Here is a 22189-nt window from a genome sequence, read left to right as displayed (position 1 = left end):
GTGGTGGTCACAAAATTTAACCACAATTTTCTTTGACGGAGCATCCAAAGGGAACCCCAGAGATGCAGGTGTAGGGGGGTCATATACTCCACCGAGGGGATAACAAAAGATTGCTTCAACTGGGGACTCGGCCAGAAATCTAATAATCAAGCAGAGATCCTTGGGCTACTCAAAGCCTACCACATCGCAAGAGATAAAGGAGTTAAAGACCTCCAAGTTTTTGGAGACTCAGAGTTAATAATAAAGAGCCTGAAGATGGGAAGCCTATTCAGTAATGTCAGCCTCAACAAAATACTGGATAGGCTGAAGAGAGTCCTACTAGATTTTGATACATGTAAGTTTTATCACATCCTTAGAAAGTCAAACGGTGAAGCGGACCAGCTGGAAAATAAGGGCAGCTCGCTGCTGAAAGGATTGCTAATTGTAAACAGTGAAAGTACTATACAAATGCCCTGAAAATCTCGCTGATTAAAAACAGCAACAGGTTGAAATCTGTAATGTAATTGGAGCAGCTTGGGCATAGACCCGAGGTTTTTTTAAATCAATAAAACCATAACCGTTTTAGTTTAAAAAAAAAAAAATTCAATACATGAAAGTTTGGGTAAATCAAAAGATCTATGCATATACGTTGGTTGCATTAAGTACAATCATGTATACATGCTAGTTCATTGAGCTGAAGTAGCATATACAAATTAGTTTTGAAAATTAAATTATTGATCTGATAATACTGATTCACCCCCCCTCTCAGTATTATTTCCAACACTTGGGACTCACTCCCACCCTCTTCCTCAACAGTGAAAGAACCATTGACACAAGAGACACTTACAATCACCAAGCACGCAAACCTCAATTCTCGCAAGACAAAGAAGACCACTCTCATGTGATGACAAGAAAGAGTTGAGGCAAATATTTAAGATAATGGCAATCGGGCCATCGTACCGGATGGGACTCCCACACCAAACGGTGTGAGGTCTAGTTGGGACTTCATACCGGGGTGATCCCTTGATGTTGTCGATCTAGCACCATCAACATTTTGGCGCTAGAAGGAGGGCAGATGACAAGTTGAGCTCATACATCTGGGTTGAATCTCTTACCCAATGAATAATACACAATTTGTGCTCCCAGGGTGTTTCTCTCATTTCTCCCTCAATCAGTTATCAATCCCCGATGAGCTTCTCAATCACTTGTCCTTGTTAAAGTTTGACGGTGAGGACAGAACATCCGTAACCGAGCACATTTATGATTTTCTTCATTTCTTTGAATCTCATGAAATTGATAGTGATGAGCTTGTTTGCATACTCTTCTTCCTCACCCTTGAAGGTCATGCTAATCGGTGGTGTCATACCCTGCCACCTGCTTCCATCCATTCCCTTCTCACTTTCCTCAAGGAGCTCCATCAAGCCTTCGATGAGTGTGACCACTAAGATGTCTATGAAAGAATCTCTCATTTAAGAATGAAGCCTGGTGAATCAGTTGAGGACTTTGCTACTCGCTTCCTTAACTTATGTCACGAAATTCCTGAATGGTTTGTGGACCTTGACTTCATGAGCCAAGAGATGAAACACTTGTTTCATGTCTCCCGAAATGGTGAACCGCCAGATTTTCCTTCTTCCCCGACTCTTGCAGATCACGAGAAAGCTCATGTCTTGAAGAGGGTTCCCCCTCGCAGCAACCGCAAATATAAGAAATCTGCGCAGTGAGTACCCCCTCGCAGCGGTTGCAAAGCTAAGAAATATGCGCAGCATGTTCCCAACACATCTACTCGGCTGTCTCCCACCCCAATGGAGGAAATTCCAAAATGGTGCAAAAAGCCTATGGCAAAAAATCATCCCTCCATTCCGCAAGAGAATGTCACCATTCATAACCCAAGTCTTGAGTCTAATCTGCATCTCTACCGTTCTCCATCATCTACAAGATGATTCCTTGCACCATGACTCGCTTGAGCAATCTTCTTCACAAGCTAGTTACGTGTACTCTCTTGATTCTCGAGCTGTTGGCTCAAGTTGCAGTCATGTGCAAGGTAGTCTCATCATACAAATGGAGGAGCGGGACGATCAAGACATAATCAATTCCTCTCAAAACATTGAGCATCCATTCTTGATCAATTCTCGATCCGCGAATCTTGGTGAAACATCATGCATAATCAATTCTTTCGATCAACCTCTAGTCTTGGGTTGTCATCACTCCCACACTTCCATATGTTGTGATGAATGCCCAAGCACATCATATGATCTACTGTCATCTCATGTACACTCTAACTCAGATTTGGAATGCACACCAGTCAAAGCAGACATCCATATCAAAGCTTCCTCTGCACCTCACTTTCCCGTGTGTCCTATAATTCACAATGCATCAAAATGCATCGAAGATATTCCACGTTCTCTTGCTTCTTCATACCATGAGCTATCTCCTCAATCAACACAAGGCAATGAGGTTGCCCATAATGAAAATAGTCTCAACACATAGGATGCTTCCCACTCGTCATCATCTAATGTGTTGCATGAAGACAGCTCGTCAAGTCAGCGTGCAGAAAATGTTGATGAAGCCTGGGACAGAGAGGGTTCTCATCCTAAGAGCAGTTTTGAAATCAGTAACAACAGCCATCCTCAAGCCATGCATGATATGGTTCACATCTCAAAATGCAATTTTTCAATTCTGGAAAGTTTTGGGATGTGCCATGGAGTCAATGCACTTCAACGTCCATTGATGGTTATGTCAGGACCTTGTGACTCTAGTAAGCCCGCCAAACCAAATCAGATCTCATTTCTCACGCACAATCTGTATATCTGCATGGTTGCACTCGACGTGGATCCCTGTGTAAATAATATTTACTATTTTGGGTGTGATATTTCAAAATTTCATATTTTCGCTAATGATCAAATCCACGAGTCTGTTACAATATGTCCATCTTCATGCACCTCTCCTACATCTAATTCAGGTTGGGAGTGTCCGTCCCTCATTCAATCATGGGACAATGAAGTTGATCATCTCAAAGACTATCTTTATCTAGAATCATACTTATTAGATGTTCTCTCTCATAATCATCTCCTTGGTCTTTTTGCAAATTTCGCACGTCAAATCTGCCCACTCATCACACTAGCAATCTCCCTGTGTGATGATGAGCACACAACCTATCACACGAATCAAGTTACTCTCATTTCACCACACCCCAACTAGTTTCACACATTCACAGTGTTGGCATCCTTTCTACATTTTTGTAAATACCATGATGCCTACACACTTTTTCACCAGTTATAGGTGGGTGTTCTATCATGTCTAGCAGACAGCAAACTTGGTTCCTTCATTCAGAGAATTCACACGATTGTTAAAAAAAATTCTTTGTTCATGTCAAACTGGGAATTTGTCATCTCGGTCGACTAGTCTGATTTTTCTTCTACCTTGGGTGGTTGTCATGCAGTTTATCATTTTCCCAACATTACATCCAACTACAGTCGCTTCGCACACTATGATTTTCATTGTGTAACATCTTTATTTTTATATTTATGTCAAGCAAGTGAGGCACCTCAGTCTGCGCTGATGGCTATGACAGGCCCTCACTGTCTTGACATGAATGATGAGAATGACCAGATTTATCTATCCGTATCAGATTCCCATCATGATCCCCTCTCTCAAATCAGGAATCCATCTTCTCAAAGATCATGAATCTTTCAAAACAGCCATCACGAATTTTATGATCCAATCGCTGAATGGCTAGAACTGGCTAAGAAACTTGGTGCAGAACAACACACACTCACAAGAGGCCTCCGAGGTTTGTTGAAGAAAGGTAGTCACGAAATATTAAAGTGTGTGTGTCGAGTGGTTGTGACACATTCTTTCACCCATAGGTGAGAACTTCTCTCTCGTGTGCGAGTTTTTCGAGTGTTTTCATTTACGATTGCACACTATTTTTTATCTATTTTAATTGTTGGTATATTTGTAACTACAGGTCGGGTATGCCTACGAAGGAGTAGGAGTAGTGTTTACCTTTTCGCTTGCCTTTGCTTTCTGGTTTGCATGTTTGCTTTCTTGCTGACTTGGTTGCTATGCATGCTTGTTGTTGTTTTCAATTTGTTTGCTTTTCTTACTATTTTTGTTTTCATTTGTTTGGTTTTTTTAATATATTTTTGTTTCCGAAAATAAGTGCTGCCAACTCTGTGTTTTGGCTTTTGAATAGAGTATGTGGTTGAGATTTGAAGAAACTTGTGACACTGCAACACTTGGCTAGTCTTGTGTTTGTCTTCTTTGTGCTTGGTTATAACCTTTGGCCGATGAAGTCTTGACGAAAAATATGAGCCGTCTGCGAGGGAAGTTTTGGTCCAACCATGAACCTGTGTCCACACCGGGAAGCCCCATTTTGTTTTCATTTGCTTGGTTTTTTTAATACCTTACTATTTTTGTTTTCTTAAATAAGTGTTGCCAACTTTGCGTTCTGGCTTTTGAATAGAGTATGTGGCTGAGATTTGAAGAAACTTGTGACACTACAGCACTTGGCCAGTCTTGTGTTTGTCTTCTCTGTGCATGGTTATAACCTTTGTCCGATGAAGTCTTAACGGAAAATACGAGTCGTCTGCGAGTGAAGTTTTGGTCCAACCATGAACCTATGTCCACACTGGGAAGCCCCATGCCTGTACTCAGCCTTCTTCTCTATGTGTTCAAGCTCATCCAACCAGTATAAATGGAGAAGAGGAAAATCTAAATGAGCATACCTATGTCAGAGTTCTTACGTGCTTCTTTGAAGAAACAACCCCTTCTGCTCTCAAGAAGTCGGGATCCCTCTTCCATACCCAAAAATAAATAAGTGCCTATGCACAGTCCTCTTGAAAAATACACAGGCGAAAGAAGAGAAAGGCTTCCTGCGCAAAGAGGTCAAGCATGCAACTCCACCAAGGTACTGACCAGACTCGCTAGTAGTGGAGCAATGCATGTGTTCCTGCGTGACTCCGTCGGGGTACTGTCCAGGCCTTCTAGCAGTGGAGCAAAACTAGAGATGAAAACTTATACTCTGAAAATAAGCAACTCGCGAGCTAAACTACCCTTCCCGCATTCGAAACACTATGATCAAGCTGAAATTTTGATTGTATTTGACTGAGTTGGAAAAAGGTGAACCATGTATGTCCATGAGGTAAGTGGGGAAGCCGGAATAACCCGCACAACGATTCAATACTCCCCGAAAGACCAAGGCCCTGTGCTATCAATGAACCAAAATAGAGAAGCCGGAGTTCTACCAGCGTGTCGCCAAGTGTTGTAGTAGCTACAACCACCCTCTAAAATTTTGGCTTGCACACAATTTTGGAGCCTCCCTTGAGAGTTTCACTTGATGACTGCACACACTTAGGTTCACCCTGTGTGCTCGTGTGAGTCTTCGCACCCACTTTGATTGATCATTTCACCCAAGTTTTTGTATGTTGATGTCAAAGTCATGCTTATGACCATGTTCTAGTTATACTCAAAGTCTTCGCTTCGTGTGCACTTGTTGTGTTCACTATGAAAACATCTGTCGCACTCACACACGAACTAGAATTCACTGTCACGCAAGCATCATCACGGTCGACCAACGATCAATCACAAGTCTCGCGCTGGTCTCTTACACCATCATTTAGTCATGTTGAGTATGTGTGACTGGATGGTTTGATTTGTCTCGTCATCAAGTCATGTAAGTGTGTGTTTGCAAGATCACATATGCATCTTCCGCTCGCTCACACACTTAGTCGCTTTATTGAAGTTTTGATGACCGGATTCCCATCTGATATCTGGACCATCACCCCATCGTCAAATCGATCAATTGTAACCAAGAAAATCGTAGAAGCACCAAGCAATCCATTTTAAGTTGCGCTGCCCGCAAGAAAATCGATCAACCTTCATGCTGGTCAACCGGAGAGTTCGACCTGGTAGCCACCCCAAGAATGACTCCCCTCAAAAATTGCACAAAGGCTACAGACCTTGCTTGCTCCGCTGACTAAGAAAGTTGCGCAAACATGCCAAACAAACACGAAGTTCCCGTCCCTATCTCCCTCAGAAAATTGCGCAGTTTTTCCAGCTAGCCCTCCCAACAGTTGATCGACTGCTCACCAAGAAAATTACACAGTTCGCAGTAGCAAGTCCTTTGCTACCTAATAGTCCACTCAGCTCAGAAACTGCGCAAAGGTGACCAGTAGGCCATCCTCTCAGCTTCAGCACAGTTTTTCCTGCTAACAGCTCCCGACACCCGCTTGACAATTCCCCTCAGGAATTGCGCAATTTTTGTTGCCAAGCTCCAGCAGCTGACTGCCAGTTCCCTCCAGGAATTGCAAATTTTTTGTTACCAAGCTCCTGGCAGCTGACTGCCAGTTCCCCTCGGGAATTGCGCAGTTTTTGCTACCAAGCTCCTAGCAGCTAACTGTCAATTCCCCTCAGGAATTGCGCAGCTTTTTCTGCCAAGCTCCCGCTGCTCGCTCATTCTGAAAACTGTACAGATTTTGCCTGTCCAACCTTCCCGCAGCCCAGACTATTCCTCCCAAAAACTGTGCAGTTCTGTCCTCCAGCTGAGCCAGACCCTACGGACAGTCACTGTCAATCCGGATTGTTCATCTTCATCACCCAGTGACTCCTATGCAGTTTTCATCAGCATTGCCTGGAGCTTCCATCCCACCTCGCAATATTGTCACCTCTCTCGGTCCCCTGCATCCGAAATGATCATGTATCTTGGTAGACTAAGAAGTTTATGGATTTGATGTTGTATCGTCATGAGTGACTGCAGGCATGGGTACACAAACAAACATGGTGCGACGACAGATGGGATGAACAAAGGGAGCACATGTAGAATAACAGCTTCACCAACGAATAAACAAACGATGCATGCAAAGATATGTGCTCGTGAACGAATGATCATGCAAAGATGTGTTCATGGACAGTTTGACGAGAAAACATGCAAGATGTGTTCACAGATGGACGGACGGACGAGTAAACATGCAAGATGTGTTCACGGACAGACAGACAAACGAACATGCACCTTTTGTGAATATACGAACTTGTCAAGCTTACCAACATACAAGCAAGAGAAATGTGTGAATGCAACATCAAGCGAACCAACGACCATCGAAGACTTCATGCACTTTGCCATGCAGAGGTGAAGCTATGACACACCATGAGGACATCCATCACCCAACAGCACTGCAACTCAACATGCACACCAGCAATAGCACGAATGTACCACCACTGTCATGTCGAGTCATGTCATCCACATCTCTACTGTGGGTCATACTGTCAATCAATGTAATGTAACGTGGAAGTCCAAGAGATCCACTTGTTGTATGAAGATTCATGTAAAGTTGAAAAGTCAGGGAAGTCAAAAAGTCATGAGGGTAGTTGAACAACCATAAGGGTCATTTTCAATCTTGGCTATAAATACCCCCTCATTTATACATGCAAAGGACTTTTCACCTCAGCTCCTCCCACATAGCCTTGAGAGTCTGTAATCTTTTCTTTGAGGAGTAAGTAGCACCTCCAATGCTCCGCATGTAGGGTTAGTGATGTATGGTGTAACGATGTGTCTTGGAAATTTTGCTTAATTCAGAAGCCTACTCACAAGCCAGCACATTTTCACACATGTATTGTAACTGTTGTAAGACTAATCTTTAACACTTGTAATACATGTTGCTTTAACCTGTGTTTAACACTTGAACTAATTCACTTGTTGTAATACATATATGTTAATGAAAATGTGTTGTATATGTTGTTAACATTGTCTCACCCGTGTAGACTACTCTCCCGGACATCAGACAGACCTTTCACATAAAACTTGCTATAACAATCGTTGTACTCGGCGAACTAATCCATTGAGTGTTATATGTGTTATCTTCCCTTGTGTGTTGTGACTGTCGCATCTGTGTAGACTGTTCTACCAAAAGTTATGCACATCCTGTTGTGTTGGGTGTTCCTAGCAAAGTTGGGACCTCTCCCAACCAACTTGGAACTCACTCCCACCCTCTCCCTCAACGGTGAAAGAACCATTGACACAACAGACACCTACAATCACCAGGCATATGAACCTCACTTCTCGCAAGACAAAGTAGACCACTCTCCTATGCTAACAAGCAAGAGTTGAGGCAAATATTTAAGATAATGGAAACCGGGCCATCATACTAGATGGGACTCCGACACCAAACGGTGTGAGTTCTAGTTGGGACTTCATACCGGGGTGATCCCCTGATTTTGGCGGGTCCGGCACCGTCAACAGGTCCACAACAATTTCTTGGTACAATAGGAAGTAGAGCTAGGAGCTTGGAGGGATTGAAATTTGTCCAAGTGTTGGCCAAAGTCAGTCAGTTAGGCAAAAGGGATAAACTATACATTTGCAGGGTGTGCTCAGGCTTGAGAAATCATATGTATTTCATTTTTATTCAATGATTAATGCAATATAGATAGTAAGGGGTTTTGAGCAGTTTCTTTCCGCTAGATAAATCTGTGTGCATTGTGATGTTTCCTTTTGCATGTCTATGATTCTTATTCTAGATGGTGAATTAACTTTCGCATATTAGTAGAGTAGGTTCAAGTCTTGTGATTTAGTAAATTTCATGAGCAGTACTGAATCTACACATTAATTTCTAACCTGCTGCAGCCTTCTCTGGAAATTTGGAAATATAGCAAACCTAAACAAATGTGTTGAAATAAACTGGGTTATAAACCCTTAGTTTTATCTTCCTGTGTATTGCATTGATTTACTCTTGCAAACCCTTTGTGATGATCTGCTCTAATACCATGTGAAATTTACGTAATTGAACAACTATAATTTAATTTTCTATCTAATGGAGATTATTTGTCTTCAAAATTTTAATTATGGTAAATAATGATTAAATCACTACTGCAATATTCACAAATAATAAAAGGAACTCATAAATGATGCACACACACAAATATCTGACACTGCTATTTTTGGACAAATTGTCCCTCGAAAAACTTTAATGTGGGGAAAACCAGTTATGTAGATGAGGGTTTAAATTATTAATAAATCTTTAGAAAAATTGAGAAATACAATCAACTTGCCTCTCACTAGAAAAGCTCTAACATACAATATCTCCACCGGAAAGATAAATATGGAAACCTGAGTTTCATTCTGCAACATTAACTCACCCTCCTCAATGTAATTCACACTCCCTGCCTTCTATACGCACTAGCTAAGCTGGAAATGTGTGTGGCCCTCTTTGGAGCTCACACTACCTATGAAAATAGTCTCCAACAATGATCTTTGCCTCTTGCAAATATACTAAGCAACTTGCACCTCCTTCGACAACTAGAAATCAATATGTTGCACAACTTTATGCACTGGATAATTCACACTGCTTGGTATGACCTCTTTGCAAAATAATTCAGCCTCCCTTCCTCTCTTGGAATGTTGGAATCTCTATTGAGACTTTCACCAGAAATTCTCTTCTCAATCTCTCCGTTGAACCCCCATTGCTGGTGTCTCCCTCTACACCCTTGCAATCATTAGAAATCACTATATCTAAGTGTCTTTGTTTGTTTTCAAAAGCCCCATTGACTTTCTCTTAAAATCTCTTGTTGAGAAACTAATGGCCATGATCTAATCTCAATCAATGGCTAATATCATCTTGACCCCATTAAGTGACTTTTCCAGGAGTCTCTAGAGCAAAATCGATTTACCTCAATTAATTTTATTTAATTAACTAGTTTTCCTATGTTAAACTTTAGGAAAATAATTAATATTTGGCTAATTAATATAATTAAATAATTTTGTTGTGAAACCTTTTCAAGGTATTGGATAAAATGTGTTCCTTAGCCTCATAAACACCATAGAGACTAGAGAACCTGCCCAGTGCTACCAAAAACTAGTAGCGCTCTAGTTTCAAATGAGTACAAGTGGTAGATGCTAAAATAACTCTCTAATTGCTACAACTAGTGATTTAATTTCAATGTGCCAATCTTGCCTTGATACGACTTGATGTCAACCTTCACTTACATCTTAAACAAGTAATATGAATGGTTCATCACACTTGAACTGAGTTGTTCTTTTTTAGGTTTCTTAAACTCCTTCTCTGCTTCTTCTTAATTCCCCAATTTCACCTCCAATTTAGTCTCTACGTTATATCATTCATTTTCTTGGAACAACTTAAGCTTACTAGTCAAGGATGCCATAAGGACGCTCACATTACGGTTGATATCTACAGCTTGTGATTCCAACCGTGCAAGCCTCTCCTTTGCTAGATCTCGAGGGTTATCATAAATTGATTAACTAACAATGGGTGGGGCTTTATGATTTTCTATTTTAACCAATCTGATCCCTTACTATTGGTTGCTCCAAATGTCTATTTAGGACAACTACAACACTCCACATTTAAATGTTGTTAAACTCATATTTTCCAACCTCTTGATGCATGACCCCCCCTATTTGGAGCATCATGGTTATCATTCGTTGTTGATGATTAAAGCTCGATTTCAATAAACATTGTAGCAACAACATCAATTTGTTTTCTAGTATAGCATGAGGACATGCTAATTCTCCAGTTTGGAGGAGGATTTTCTATGCATGATGCTTTATTTTCCCCTTTATTGTTCACATTTATGTTGCTCATTTAAGGCACGCACACATATGTGTGTGTGTGTGTGTGCGTGTACACACACACATATATGATTTATTTTATTTTTCTATGCTATTTGTTATATTGTAGCAAGAAAAGGCTTCACTTGACTTGTGACTTTGTCAAATGGAGAAATTTGAATTTCCATATCAGCAAGATGATTTGAGTTGCAGTTAGTATGAGTGACATGGCCAAGTCACTTAGTTTAGTTAGTCAATTCGATTTTGTGGGAAAGAAGTAGAGTTGTGCATGTGTTGATTGCTAAGATCTAGCAATCTAGTGGAGTTATAGTTAGTGAAACATAGTGATCTAGGATTTAGTCATGAATAGAGTCAGTATGAGTTAATTTGAGTAGTTGTAACTATTGTTAACTCGCTGATCTCTTAGTTAACTAGCCAATTTACTAAAAACAACCATAGTCATACATGCAATTTGAATTCCCTAGATGAGTGAAGGGAAAAGGCACAAATGTATTTATTATTGTATACTAGTGAGTGTACAAAGTTTTCATATAGCAAGTGAGATCATTTCCTCGGGAATTGCAGAAGGAAATAAGAGCTTCCTATTCTTTAGGAGAAGGAATTATGCAAGGAAATAGGGAGGAAGTTGGAGGCCTATTTTGGCTAAGTGTTAGTCAGAGCAGGAGATCAGTATTGCAGTGCAAGTTGAGCTTCAAGGATTTAAGTTGTCATTGTAATTGACTATTGTCTCATCTGATATAACACAAACAAGGGGGGGGGGTGTTCCAAGTTGGCTTCCCCAGTAAAAATATTGTGTTCATTGTTATTGAAAGTTTTCATGTGTTTCTATTGTATGTTTTCCCTTCTGCAGATTGAGTAGAAGAAATTTGTGTCTATTGTTTTCAGTATGAATTCATTAACAATTGCATATTTCAAGTTATTTACACTTGGTATCAAAGCTATTGAAAACAACATAGAAACCAGGTTCTTGATCTTCTCTCTGAAAAATTTTGAATAACATAATTTTATGGTGCATATTCTCTTCATTGCAGGAGCAATGTCTTTCATTGGATTAAGGCTTGAGTATGCACAGGAGGGAACATCGAACTTTTGTGCTTGGAAATACCATATCGAAGTTGTGTTGGATGACAATGGAGCATTGGAGTACACACATAATGATATGCCAAAACCAACAACATCATATGCACAACAACTACCTCAATGGAAGAAAGACACAACAAAATCTAGGAGGATTATCCTAGAAGGAGTCAGAGATCGCGTGGTTTCGAATTTTCATGGAAAGTAGGATTCTTCCTTATAGCATTAAACTCTGTAAGGACATACTCATGATTTCTCTTTCCACCCCACTTTTGTGTAAAAGAGTTTTTGAGTTCCTCCCAGGTAGTGATGGAGGCATTAGGTAGGGCTTTAAACCATTTTCTCACTTCTCCGTCAAGGGATTGTACAAAGAGTCGCAGGACCACATCCCGTTGTTCTAAATTCAGATTCTCAACAAAAGTACAGAAGATTTCAATTTGTCTTTGTGCAGTGTTTTCATCCTCCCCATTGAACCTGGGAAAAATCTTCAGGTAGTCCTGAGGCATAACAATTAGGGGTTGAGGTAAATCAAGAGGGGCATATTTATTCAGTAAGAAACTTGGAACAACCATCTGAATTAATGGAGGGGGATTAAGATTTGTTGGGGGAAGTTGGGCCAAAACCACAGTCACTGGAGTGCTTAGACAGAGAGCAGTGTATGTAAGGATCTTAGGCGTAAAGCCTCAACAGTGAATGGCAGCGTGTTGGGAGTTGACTGAGGAATATTCAAATAATAATGAGACACTAGCATAGGTAGTAGGAGTTTTATCTTTCCAGACTCTCCTGAAATTTAATTTCTCTGGGCCAGATACAGATGGGGTTTTCTGCTAAGAGATATTTGAGTGAGTGTGAGGCTTTCTAAATTCCAGGATGATAAATGACAATGGTATTTGTGGAGTCGCCAAGGTGATGAGGATGCAATAGAACTTCTTTGCTCACCTACACAAAAAGTGCTTAACTTATCGTATCCCAGGGGAAAAATCCTTTAATACGTTCCCCGACAACGCCACCAAAAGATGTTGTCGCTTCTAGAGACAACCTCGGATTTATTACAAGACAGTGCCTAGAACATCTAGATTTTGTGTGTCTCATATCATTATCAGGAATCTCGAGACATCACATATATTTTTGTACATATATATATTCATATATAATAAACAGCATGGGTTAGTTCATTCATCTAAAGGCATAAGCCATATATTTCTCGTACTTCTTCACATATACAACTCATAGAAATATACGTATAAACTAGTGGAGGCCAAGTAGTTCAAGGACCTACAATTTAATAAGCTTTAGCAGAGAAATGAGAGAAGTTAAGGAGATAGAGTAACTCATCAGATAGACCTTGAAGCGTCAAGAATTATACACTCATCGCATAGAGCTTGAAGCCTCCATAATTCCTACACTTATCTGAGTTAAAGGTAGACATAATGGATGAAAGAGGATTGGGAGTGATGATTCATGGAGCGTAATTTTAAAGATATAATATCAAAGATCCATACAACCACATGCATTAACGAGTCAATACAAATGAATATGTAAGAACATATGAAACATTTCTAGCAACTACGATTACATGAAATCATAGAGGAAACATGAACATAATGGAATTTAACAAAGGGGTAACATATTATAGTACTCGAAAGAGGAATCACCACCATTTCCTTAATATTCTGAAAGATGCATATCATAAATTCATACAATCTCGAAAATAACATGTAGTTCTTTCTTTGGGATTTTGAACCTTTGTGAAGCTTTGCTTCCCACTATTTATCTAGAGAGGGGAGCATTGAACAGTAATTACAACTTAATATCTTCAACCGAGCCTCAATTGTCAGATCGACTAGATGTCTCAGCCTGGGATGGCTCTGTGGCCCAAAAATACTACAATCAGATTATTTGCCCCATTAAATTGTGACAAGTACGTGATAACAAAACAAGTCAATTTACAGAGGAAAACTTTCGCAAAATATCTTAATGTCCATCCCTGTGATGGCATTTGTTGAGGTTGTTGCTTGCCCACGGTCTGGCCTCCTGTGCCACTCAATTACTTCCTGTTGCTCCTACCTTTACTGCTCGAATCATTCGTTCTCCAAAGCTGGGAGTGGTCAACTATCAGTTTAATTCCATAGTATAGAAGAATAGGTCACTTGGGTGGTACTTCATCTTCCCTCTGCATGGAGCACCATGTTGGATCATCAAGTCCCCCCGAGCTTCCATGTCTTCATTTACTCTGTCATTGTTGACCCTAATTTCATGTCACGAGGGCCTTACAGGGTAAGCCCATGCCGATTTTTGAATGCTCAATCTCCTCTCTTGAATGCCTCAGCTGCCAACCCACCACGCCTTTAAAGTTTTGCATTACCTCATCGCAGAGTTATCACATTGGGATTTCCCATTAAAATTCCTTACGGGATGACGTATTCGAATCCAATTTAGCCCTTTTTGCATCATGTGACCAGGGGCTATGACAAAGCGCTTAGTCCTTGGGTGCTAGGGCCTTTGGACTCCCCTTTAGAGGTCTTTTTCCTTTGTTACATGGAATCCTGCATATCTGTGATTTCTAATACTCGCCTTTGGTGCCTCCTCACAAACATTGTGATCTACAATGCGCGATGTGGTCTGGCCCACTTGAAAAAAGGATAAGGGAGAGTTTGCGCCCACTATAGCTTGTGACAACCGAATGTAGATTGGGCCCACCCAAGATATCGCGATCAAAAATTTCATAGCATCATCTTGGTTTGCACCCTTTGATACTTGTGATCGCTAAACACCGATTAGGCCCACCCAGGATATTGCAATCGACAATTTCATAGCATCGTCTTTGTTTTCACCCATCGATACTTGCGACTGCCGATATGTGGGATCGCCTATCCTGCTTAGCTCTTGGTTCTTCGCTCTCCTATGACCACTGGCTAGCCTGCTTATTGAAGCTCCTCAATCAGATGTTCATAATCGAATATTTCTTCTTAAGGCACAACACACTACAATCATTGATCACCAATTGCCGATTAGTGACGTCAATACTCCCACGTGTCGCTTCCTAAGTGGTGACACGTGTGTTGACCTAGATTTTCATTGATGTCAATATGGAAATATTCTAGGATACTAAATGATGATATGAAGCAAAGGAGAAGCAGAGTAGATCCATGAAGAAACAGGAGCAAGAAGCCAAGGAGCAAGGCCATCAGGAAAGCCAAGCCATGAGTAATAGTCTGTTAACGGAGGAGTTAACAAAAGAGGCATATCAAAACTCTCGCTTATGCTTAAGAGTATTGCAGAGTATCAAAGGAGTAGTTCAGAATATCATAGCAAGAGAGGCATATCGGAAAAGATATCAGAAGCCATCAAGGTATGAAGGTATCAGAGAAGTTCATTGAAAGACATTGCAAAGCCAAAGGAATACCTATTGGAACAAGAGAAGCCATATCGGGAGTATCGCATGTATTATATGCCCAAGAATTCCCGCAAAGAGGAAGAAGTCATCAAAAGTGAAGGAACAAAGAGGAACGTGCATCAGGAGGAGAAGCCAGTGGAAGAGCAGTTAACACAGAAACAATATCATGAGATATCGAAGGAATATCAGGGAAGAGCTATTGGAGCAATGTATCGGAAGCCATAGGAGCGACAAGCCAAGAGCAGATAAGAGCGGAGCAGTATATATATATCGGAGAAATCACATCGGCAGGTTCTATTAAGTACCACATTGAAACCCCCAACTATGATATATAGTTGCGGACTCGATGGTCCTATTATATTGCGCTGTAATGGTATATCGCGTCCGCCATATCAGGAATTATGTATCGTAGCGTTTAAAGCCTTGTCACATTAAAACTGTGATAGCGATATGTATGTGGACCCGACTACACCATTGCAATATGATTTAATATATTATCGCATCCGCCATTTCGCAAGACTCTTGTAAAGCCTTGCCACATTGAAATTGTCGATTACGATAATACACGGACCCGAACAAGTTATAGCAAAGAGAATAAAAGTATATAATATGTAGATGCGATATATATGCGGACCCGTTGCACCATTATAAACTGCCCTATTGTTATATCGCATCCACCTATCAGAACTCTCATATCGCAAGTTATAAAGGGTTGTCACCCCCAAACCACCGATTGCGATATGTATGCAAACCTGCTGCAACACTATAATACGACCTATTGAAATATCACATCTGTTGAATTGCAATGTTCAAAAGAATTGACATCGCAGACTTCCGATTGTGATATATATTACAGACCCGATGCACAAAGGCGGTTGGATCTCAGAGATCAATGGTCCAGATCAAGCCGCTGAGGAATAGAGGGAAACCCGATAAAACTTGAGCTAAACCCGAAGTAAGCGAGAACCGTCCGATCGATAGATCGACAGATCTAATGGTCATCGCATGGCATAGATGTGAGGGCGTTAACTCGTGAGGAAAGCAGTTTGCAATAGGGAGTGGTATTTCGGGTGAGGTAGAAGTGGTAAGTGGTATTGAAGGGTGAGCACCCGATTCCACTTATCGAGTGACACGTAGCAGCGAGGAGGAGAGAGGAAACCGTTTTTTGGGCGGGTAATCCTCGAGCTATTTGTCTACCCGAAATCCTTGTGAACTGTTGGATCTTGCAGGAGGTGATCGACAACGGAGGATCAACAAACTGTTTGAAACTTCGGAGTGAATATTGACCATTGGATCGGAGAATGGAATGGACAGTGGAGATCGGGTTGACTGGAGATCGGTGAATGGAGAGCGCAACGGGAAGGTGATGGACCAGGAGTGCAGACCCAACGATTTATGAATGCGGATGTATAATTTTTGAGATCCGGCTAAGTGTTTTGGGTGCATTTTTTTATGTAATATTGTGTGTTCCGGTAAGAGTGAATGGTCCCGAGTTTTGAGGCCTAAGCACAAATGAACGCTTCCAAAAGAGAAGTGGGCCATAACCCACAGGCCTCAGGATCGAAACTTGTAAATGAAAGGGATTTTAATGTGTCCTGTGAGTATTGATGAATTCGAAGAGACAGAGGAAGCCGAAGAGTGAGCGCAAAGGAAGCTGAAAGATCAAGCAAGCGTTGAGGAAGCAAATCTCAAGTGAGTGAAAGGGAAGCCAAAGGTTAGGCGTATCAAGATAAGAAAACAGAGAATTTTCTTTATGTAGTAGTCGTTGGCGAACTGGAATAAAGAAGGAAGCCGACGGTCCAGCAGGATAGAAAGAGGCGAAAGGTCCAGCAGGACAGAAGGAAGACGAAGGTACAGCCGGACAAGAGGTAGTCAAAGGACGAGCAACCCTGTTGATCGTGTTACCCTGTGAAAGACTCTGACCTGTGATGAATTAATCAGAGCTTAGTGCAGCTAATAGTAGACTCACTAAATCTGTGTGGAGACATTATCAGAGATTATGATGGCTATTTGATATCATCATGAGATAACTTTTGCAGACTCTGTGTGGACAGTATGGATAGTTGTAAAGACTACTTCATATGAAGATTGGTTGCCATTGATGATGTAGCATGGAGACTACAGTGAAGCTATAAACAACCAGAATTCAATAAAGAAGAGTTTTGGGAGCAGAACATTACTATCAAACATGCCTTGACAATAGAGGGTTGGTGCCTAAGAAGTGGAAGGATTGGTGTCCTTGGAGTTGGTACTCCTATATCCAAGGTTGGTACCTTGACAGTAGAGGGTTGGAGCCCTTGAGGTTGGTGCCTCAGACCTGGAAGGATTGGTGTCCTGGGAGTTGGTGCTCCTAAGTCCAAGGTTGGTGCCTTGACAAACAGGAGTTGGTGCTCTAGAGGTTGGAGCCTCACAAAAGTCCAAGTTGGTGCTTGGCAACAGATTGGAACCATATATGTATTGTATCTATTTTATTGCAAAGATTTTTTTTCCACTGGAAAAATCGTAATCTTTCATTATATGTTGAAAAATTACATATAGTATATGTTGTTCAGCATATGCGATTTGTATCAGTATGTTCAAAATATCTACAATTCCATTCCTGTGAATGGCTGTGTCAAAAATCAAAAAATCATCACGCAGGATGATGCTGTATAGAGTTCATATAAACATATTACACCGCGCAGGGTGTTGATCATAAATAAAAACTAAGTTATCTACATCTTCATGTATGGTCGGTAGTTCTGCAAAAATTTAGAAACCATCCATCTGATGGTAGATTTGATCTATATAAGGCCTGTGGTAGTACTGGTACTATGTGATACCCCTCTGTTCATGGATTATCCACTGTCCTCTTGGCAGGTGCGTGGCTTCCTTGGATAATCCGTCGGCACTGTGGTTATGCTCCCTGTAGATATGATGAACAAGGATGGTATTAAAAAGAGATTTGAAATGCATCACTTCGTCCAAAATATTTAAAAGTGTGTGTGCGTGACATCTAGTATTCTTGTTGATCCAATTGATAATAATATTTGAGTCACCAAAGATCTGTATATCTCTGCAGTTATGATTTAAAGCAAAGTGCATAAGATGTCGAAGAGTTATAAGTTCTGCAAAATTGTTCGTTCCTTCGCCAAGACCCAGCTTGACTTTGAAGTAATGTTGTGCTGAGAGGTGTAGTATGAAGCCCCCCTCCACATCCGTGTTGTTGAGGAGCTCCATTGAAATAAGCCCATGGAGTGGAATAGTCAATAGAATCGGGAGCAGATGGTCTGCGCGAGTGAGGTGGAGAATATTCAAGAAGTTCATGATAGGATGCAATGATTTTTGCAATAGCGGACTGCCAGTTGATCGTGCCATTGTCAAAAGTCAGTTTATTTCTGGCCAGCCATATTGCCTAGCATATGATCAGAGGAAGGCACGACAGGTTTGTTCCTGAATGAGCTCTGTTCCAGGCTTCCCAAGCTACTGATATGTTGTCACCTTCCCATGTTCCCGTGAACCTGATCTCAGCAGCCACGTCTTTCCAAATTTGTTTAGTTGTGTTACAGGTGAGAAACAGATGCTCAGTCGATTCGGTGCTCTGTTTGCAAAGTATGCACCAATGAGGACCATACATGGATCTATGCATAAGCGAGTCCCCTGTAGGTACCTTGTTCCAGAGGATGCACCAGAAAAATATTTTGGTCCGGGGAGGAGATTTTAATTGCCAAATGAGCTTCCACCATCTCAGAATGATTTCAAGTTGTTTATCTTAGATCAAACACAGATAGCCTTCCTTGGGTGAATAGAAACCAGATTCAGCCTTACTCCAAATGAGCTCATCTGGACCTTCCTTGATGCGAATATGAGATTCATTCAATGCACTATTATATTCACTCCAAATGTGGTGCCAGTGTGGAGGCAAGTTAAGCTGAATGGCCGATTTCCAAGTTTGTGAAAGAATAGTGGAATTCTCATGATCCACAATATGGGCAATTACTTTTATGTTCTGTTGGTTAAGTAATAGGGTAAGCTCTCGTGGAAGGAAACATCTACCCCCTCCTCCAGTCCATGGGTCCATCCCAATACGAGCACTGGTTCCTGCATTGATTCTCCAAGTAAGGTGACTGCGAATGAGGGGAAGTGAGCACAATAGAGCTTTCCATACCGATGATATGCCTGTCCTATTCCAACCAGGCAATCTTATCCAATCCATAACTTGGAGGGGCCAGATGTATTTGTGATATGAAATGGATGTCCAGAGATTATGCTTGGTAAGTAATGACCATCCCATTTTTGCAGCCAGCGCATGTGCAAAGGAGGGTAGGTCTTTAAGGCCCCATCCACCCCACTTTTTTGGCAAAGCAATTTTGTTCCAGCTTATCCAAGCAAAGACTCGTTTGTCCTGTCCTCCATTCCATAGGTATCTGCAACAGATTTGCTTGAGTCGAGCCAAAATGATTCTAGGTATCCAGGCTAGTGCCATCAAGAATACCATAGTAGCCTCCAGGACGGATTTGATAAGCACCATCCTGCCTGCTCTGGATAAAAAACGATGGCTCCAGTGGGATATTCTTTTCTCAAATTTGGTGATCAACCAAGTCCAGTCGACGATCTTATGTACCAGGGGCTTGATCCAAAGACCTAAGTATTTGAATCCCTGGTCAAGTGCCGAGGATTATAAGGGAAGCGATGTAGGGAAAAATTGGACTCCTGTGCAGAAGTGTGAGCCTGAGAAATGGTTGATTTTGCATGATTTGCCATCATACCAGTGACCCTGTAAAAAGTGGAAAGGATCTTTTCAAGGGCAACCGAATCACGAATACTGCCATCCAAGAAGATGAGGACATCATCCACGAACAGGAGATGAGTCAGGAAACACTGATCAGTAATCTTTAATCCTGATAATCTGCCATTCTGATTTTCATGATAGATGAGTCTGCTTAGGCATTCCATGATGATCAGGAAGAGGAAGGAAGAGAGTGGACAGCCTTGCCTGAGTCCTCTTTCAGCATGGAAGAAAGGTGAGGTAGAGCCATTAATGAGAAGACTGTGGGTGGGGGTCGATATGCAGGCCATGATCCATGAAGTAAAATGATGGCGGAAGCCCAGGTGTATAGGAAGCATTTTTATATAAAGCCAACTCACTCGGTCCAATGCTTTGGCCAGGTCAATTTTGAGGATGATGCCTTTTAGTCTTCGGACTCGGATGGAATGAATGGCTTCTTGAGCGGTACCAATGGCTTCATGTATCTAGCGATCTTTGAGAAAATCAAATTGTGCGGGGAGAATATGCTGAGATAGAATAGGCCTGATGCGATTTGCGATGATTTTGGTAATGATCTTATAAAGGCAGTTGCATTGGGATATGGGCCAAAAATCATTAAAGGAGGCGAGGGAGTCAGTTTTAGGGATGAGATAGATAAAGGTAGAGTTGATAGCATCATACAGTCTGCCAGATGTCCGACATTCCTCCACAACCTGTAGCAGGTCCTGGGCTAGTAAGTCATAGAAAGCCAGGTAAAATTTGATTGTCCACCCATCTGGACCCGGGCTTTTGTCTTTTTTGAACCACTTTAAGACCCCTTCAAGTTCCTCCAAGGTAACAGGCAAATTAAGTTCAATCGCATCTTCCTCCCCCACATATCTAGGGAATAGACCAGCCACTTGAATGATATCTGCTAGATTGGCTTCCTGGGGGGATCTAAACAAATTTTGGAAGTGGGAGGTGCCCAATCTAGATAGCTTTTGGAAATTGTCCTCTTGCTCTGTTTGCAGTTTTCCTTCCCTTTGCAAAGTTTTGGTAAAACTTGGTATTTTCATCTCCTACCTTTAACCATATAGCCCTACTATTCAGTCTCCATGATTCTTCTCTCTCCTTAAGAATCTTGTCTTTTTGCCTTTCAATCTCTATCAGCTTTGCTTTATCAGCTACTGAGGTAAAGCCAAGATTTTTGTCATCCATTAGATTATTCAACTCAGCTTCAATGTCTGTAATCGACTGTTCATCCTTGGTTTTTTTCTCCTTGGCCCATGCCTTTGTTAAGTGTTTAAGCTGGGATAAGTTGTGGCAGAAACCTTCAACCGTTGATCTGTGATTTTTAATTGGGTGGGAGGTCCAAAAGTCCCTGACTAAACTTGAATATCCCGCATCTTGTAGCCAAACATGATTGAATTTGAAGGGGGCCTTTGGCTTGGCATCAGGTCCAAGAATCTCCAGGTAAATAGGAGAGTGATCTGATATTCCCCCAGACCCCACCCACTGTCTGTATCTGGATAGTCTTTGGAGCAGAGGAATTTTGACCAGGAATCGGTCAAGCCTTCTGGCCAGGGCTGCTTCCCCTACTCTTCGGTTCCTCCACGTGGGCATAGGCTTGATCATGGGGACATCTGTAAGATTGTGCTGATCCAGAATGTCCTTAAAGAATTCGGACATGGGGTCAACTTGAGCTTGTGATCCCCAGGATTCCCCATAACCTATGGAGAAATTTAGATCGCCCCCAATGATTACCTGATCCACAGATGTAATATTTGATTGAAGAAAGAACTGCCAGAAATCTTCTCTCCGCTGGCAGGGGCCATAAACATTGATGATTCTAATGGTTATTCCAAGCTCAGCCGAGAAAAGATCCAGTCCAATAAAACCCACTCCTCCCCAAGTGGTAGATACATTGATGGATCGAGGATTATATCCTATGGCTAATCCCCCAGATCTACCTATGGCATCCAGGGCATGGAAGTGCCAACCAGGTTTGATGGTGGATAGGGTTTTCTCAATAGAAACAGCATTGCCCAAGGTTTCCTGCAGCATAATAATATCTGTCAACTCAATATCAATCAACCTCCGCATGGCTAGTTTCTTGGAGGTACTAGCCAGACCTCTGCAATTATAGGAGAGGCATTTCATGGTGGAACCCCTCCCGGGGTTTGTAGTGCTCTAAGAACCCCTTCCATAGTGGATTGCTTGCCAGAGGCAACTTCGGCTCTGGCTTTCTGAATGGCTTTAGATAGGAATGATTTACGTCCTCAGGAAGATTGTGAAGATGGTCCAGGGTAGGATAGACCTAGCCCAGATTGAATGTCAGGACCCGGTATATGCCGAGAGCGAAGATTGTAAGAATGAGGCAATACCGAATGGGAGATGGCCGAAACCCCGGATGAGGATGGGGGCAAAGGCAAGG

At 41.6% G+C, this 22189-nt stretch overlaps 1 protein-coding gene across 1 annotated transcript; it reads right to left on the bottom strand.

Annotated features, from left to right (window-relative positions):
- Window positions 1-20745: 20745 nt before the first annotated feature.
- LOC149172486 (uncharacterized) lies at window positions 20746-21858 on the bottom strand. The gene has a single exon (XM_089426338.1). The coding sequence runs from the start codon at window positions 21856-21858 to the stop codon at window positions 20746-20748; it is 1113 nt and encodes a 370-aa protein (XP_089282464.1).
- Window positions 21859-22189: the final 331 nt, after the last annotated feature.

Source organism: Pinus tabuliformis, chromosome 4_2 (genome assembly GCF_031772625.1).
Source record: "Pinus tabuliformis cultivar Carrire ecotype Pingquan chromosome 4_2, CPIR1, whole genome shotgun sequence".
Taxonomy (NCBI): domain Eukaryota; kingdom Viridiplantae; phylum Streptophyta; class Pinopsida; order Pinales; family Pinaceae; genus Pinus; species Pinus tabuliformis.
This window is presented reverse-complemented; position numbering and strand designations above follow the sequence as displayed.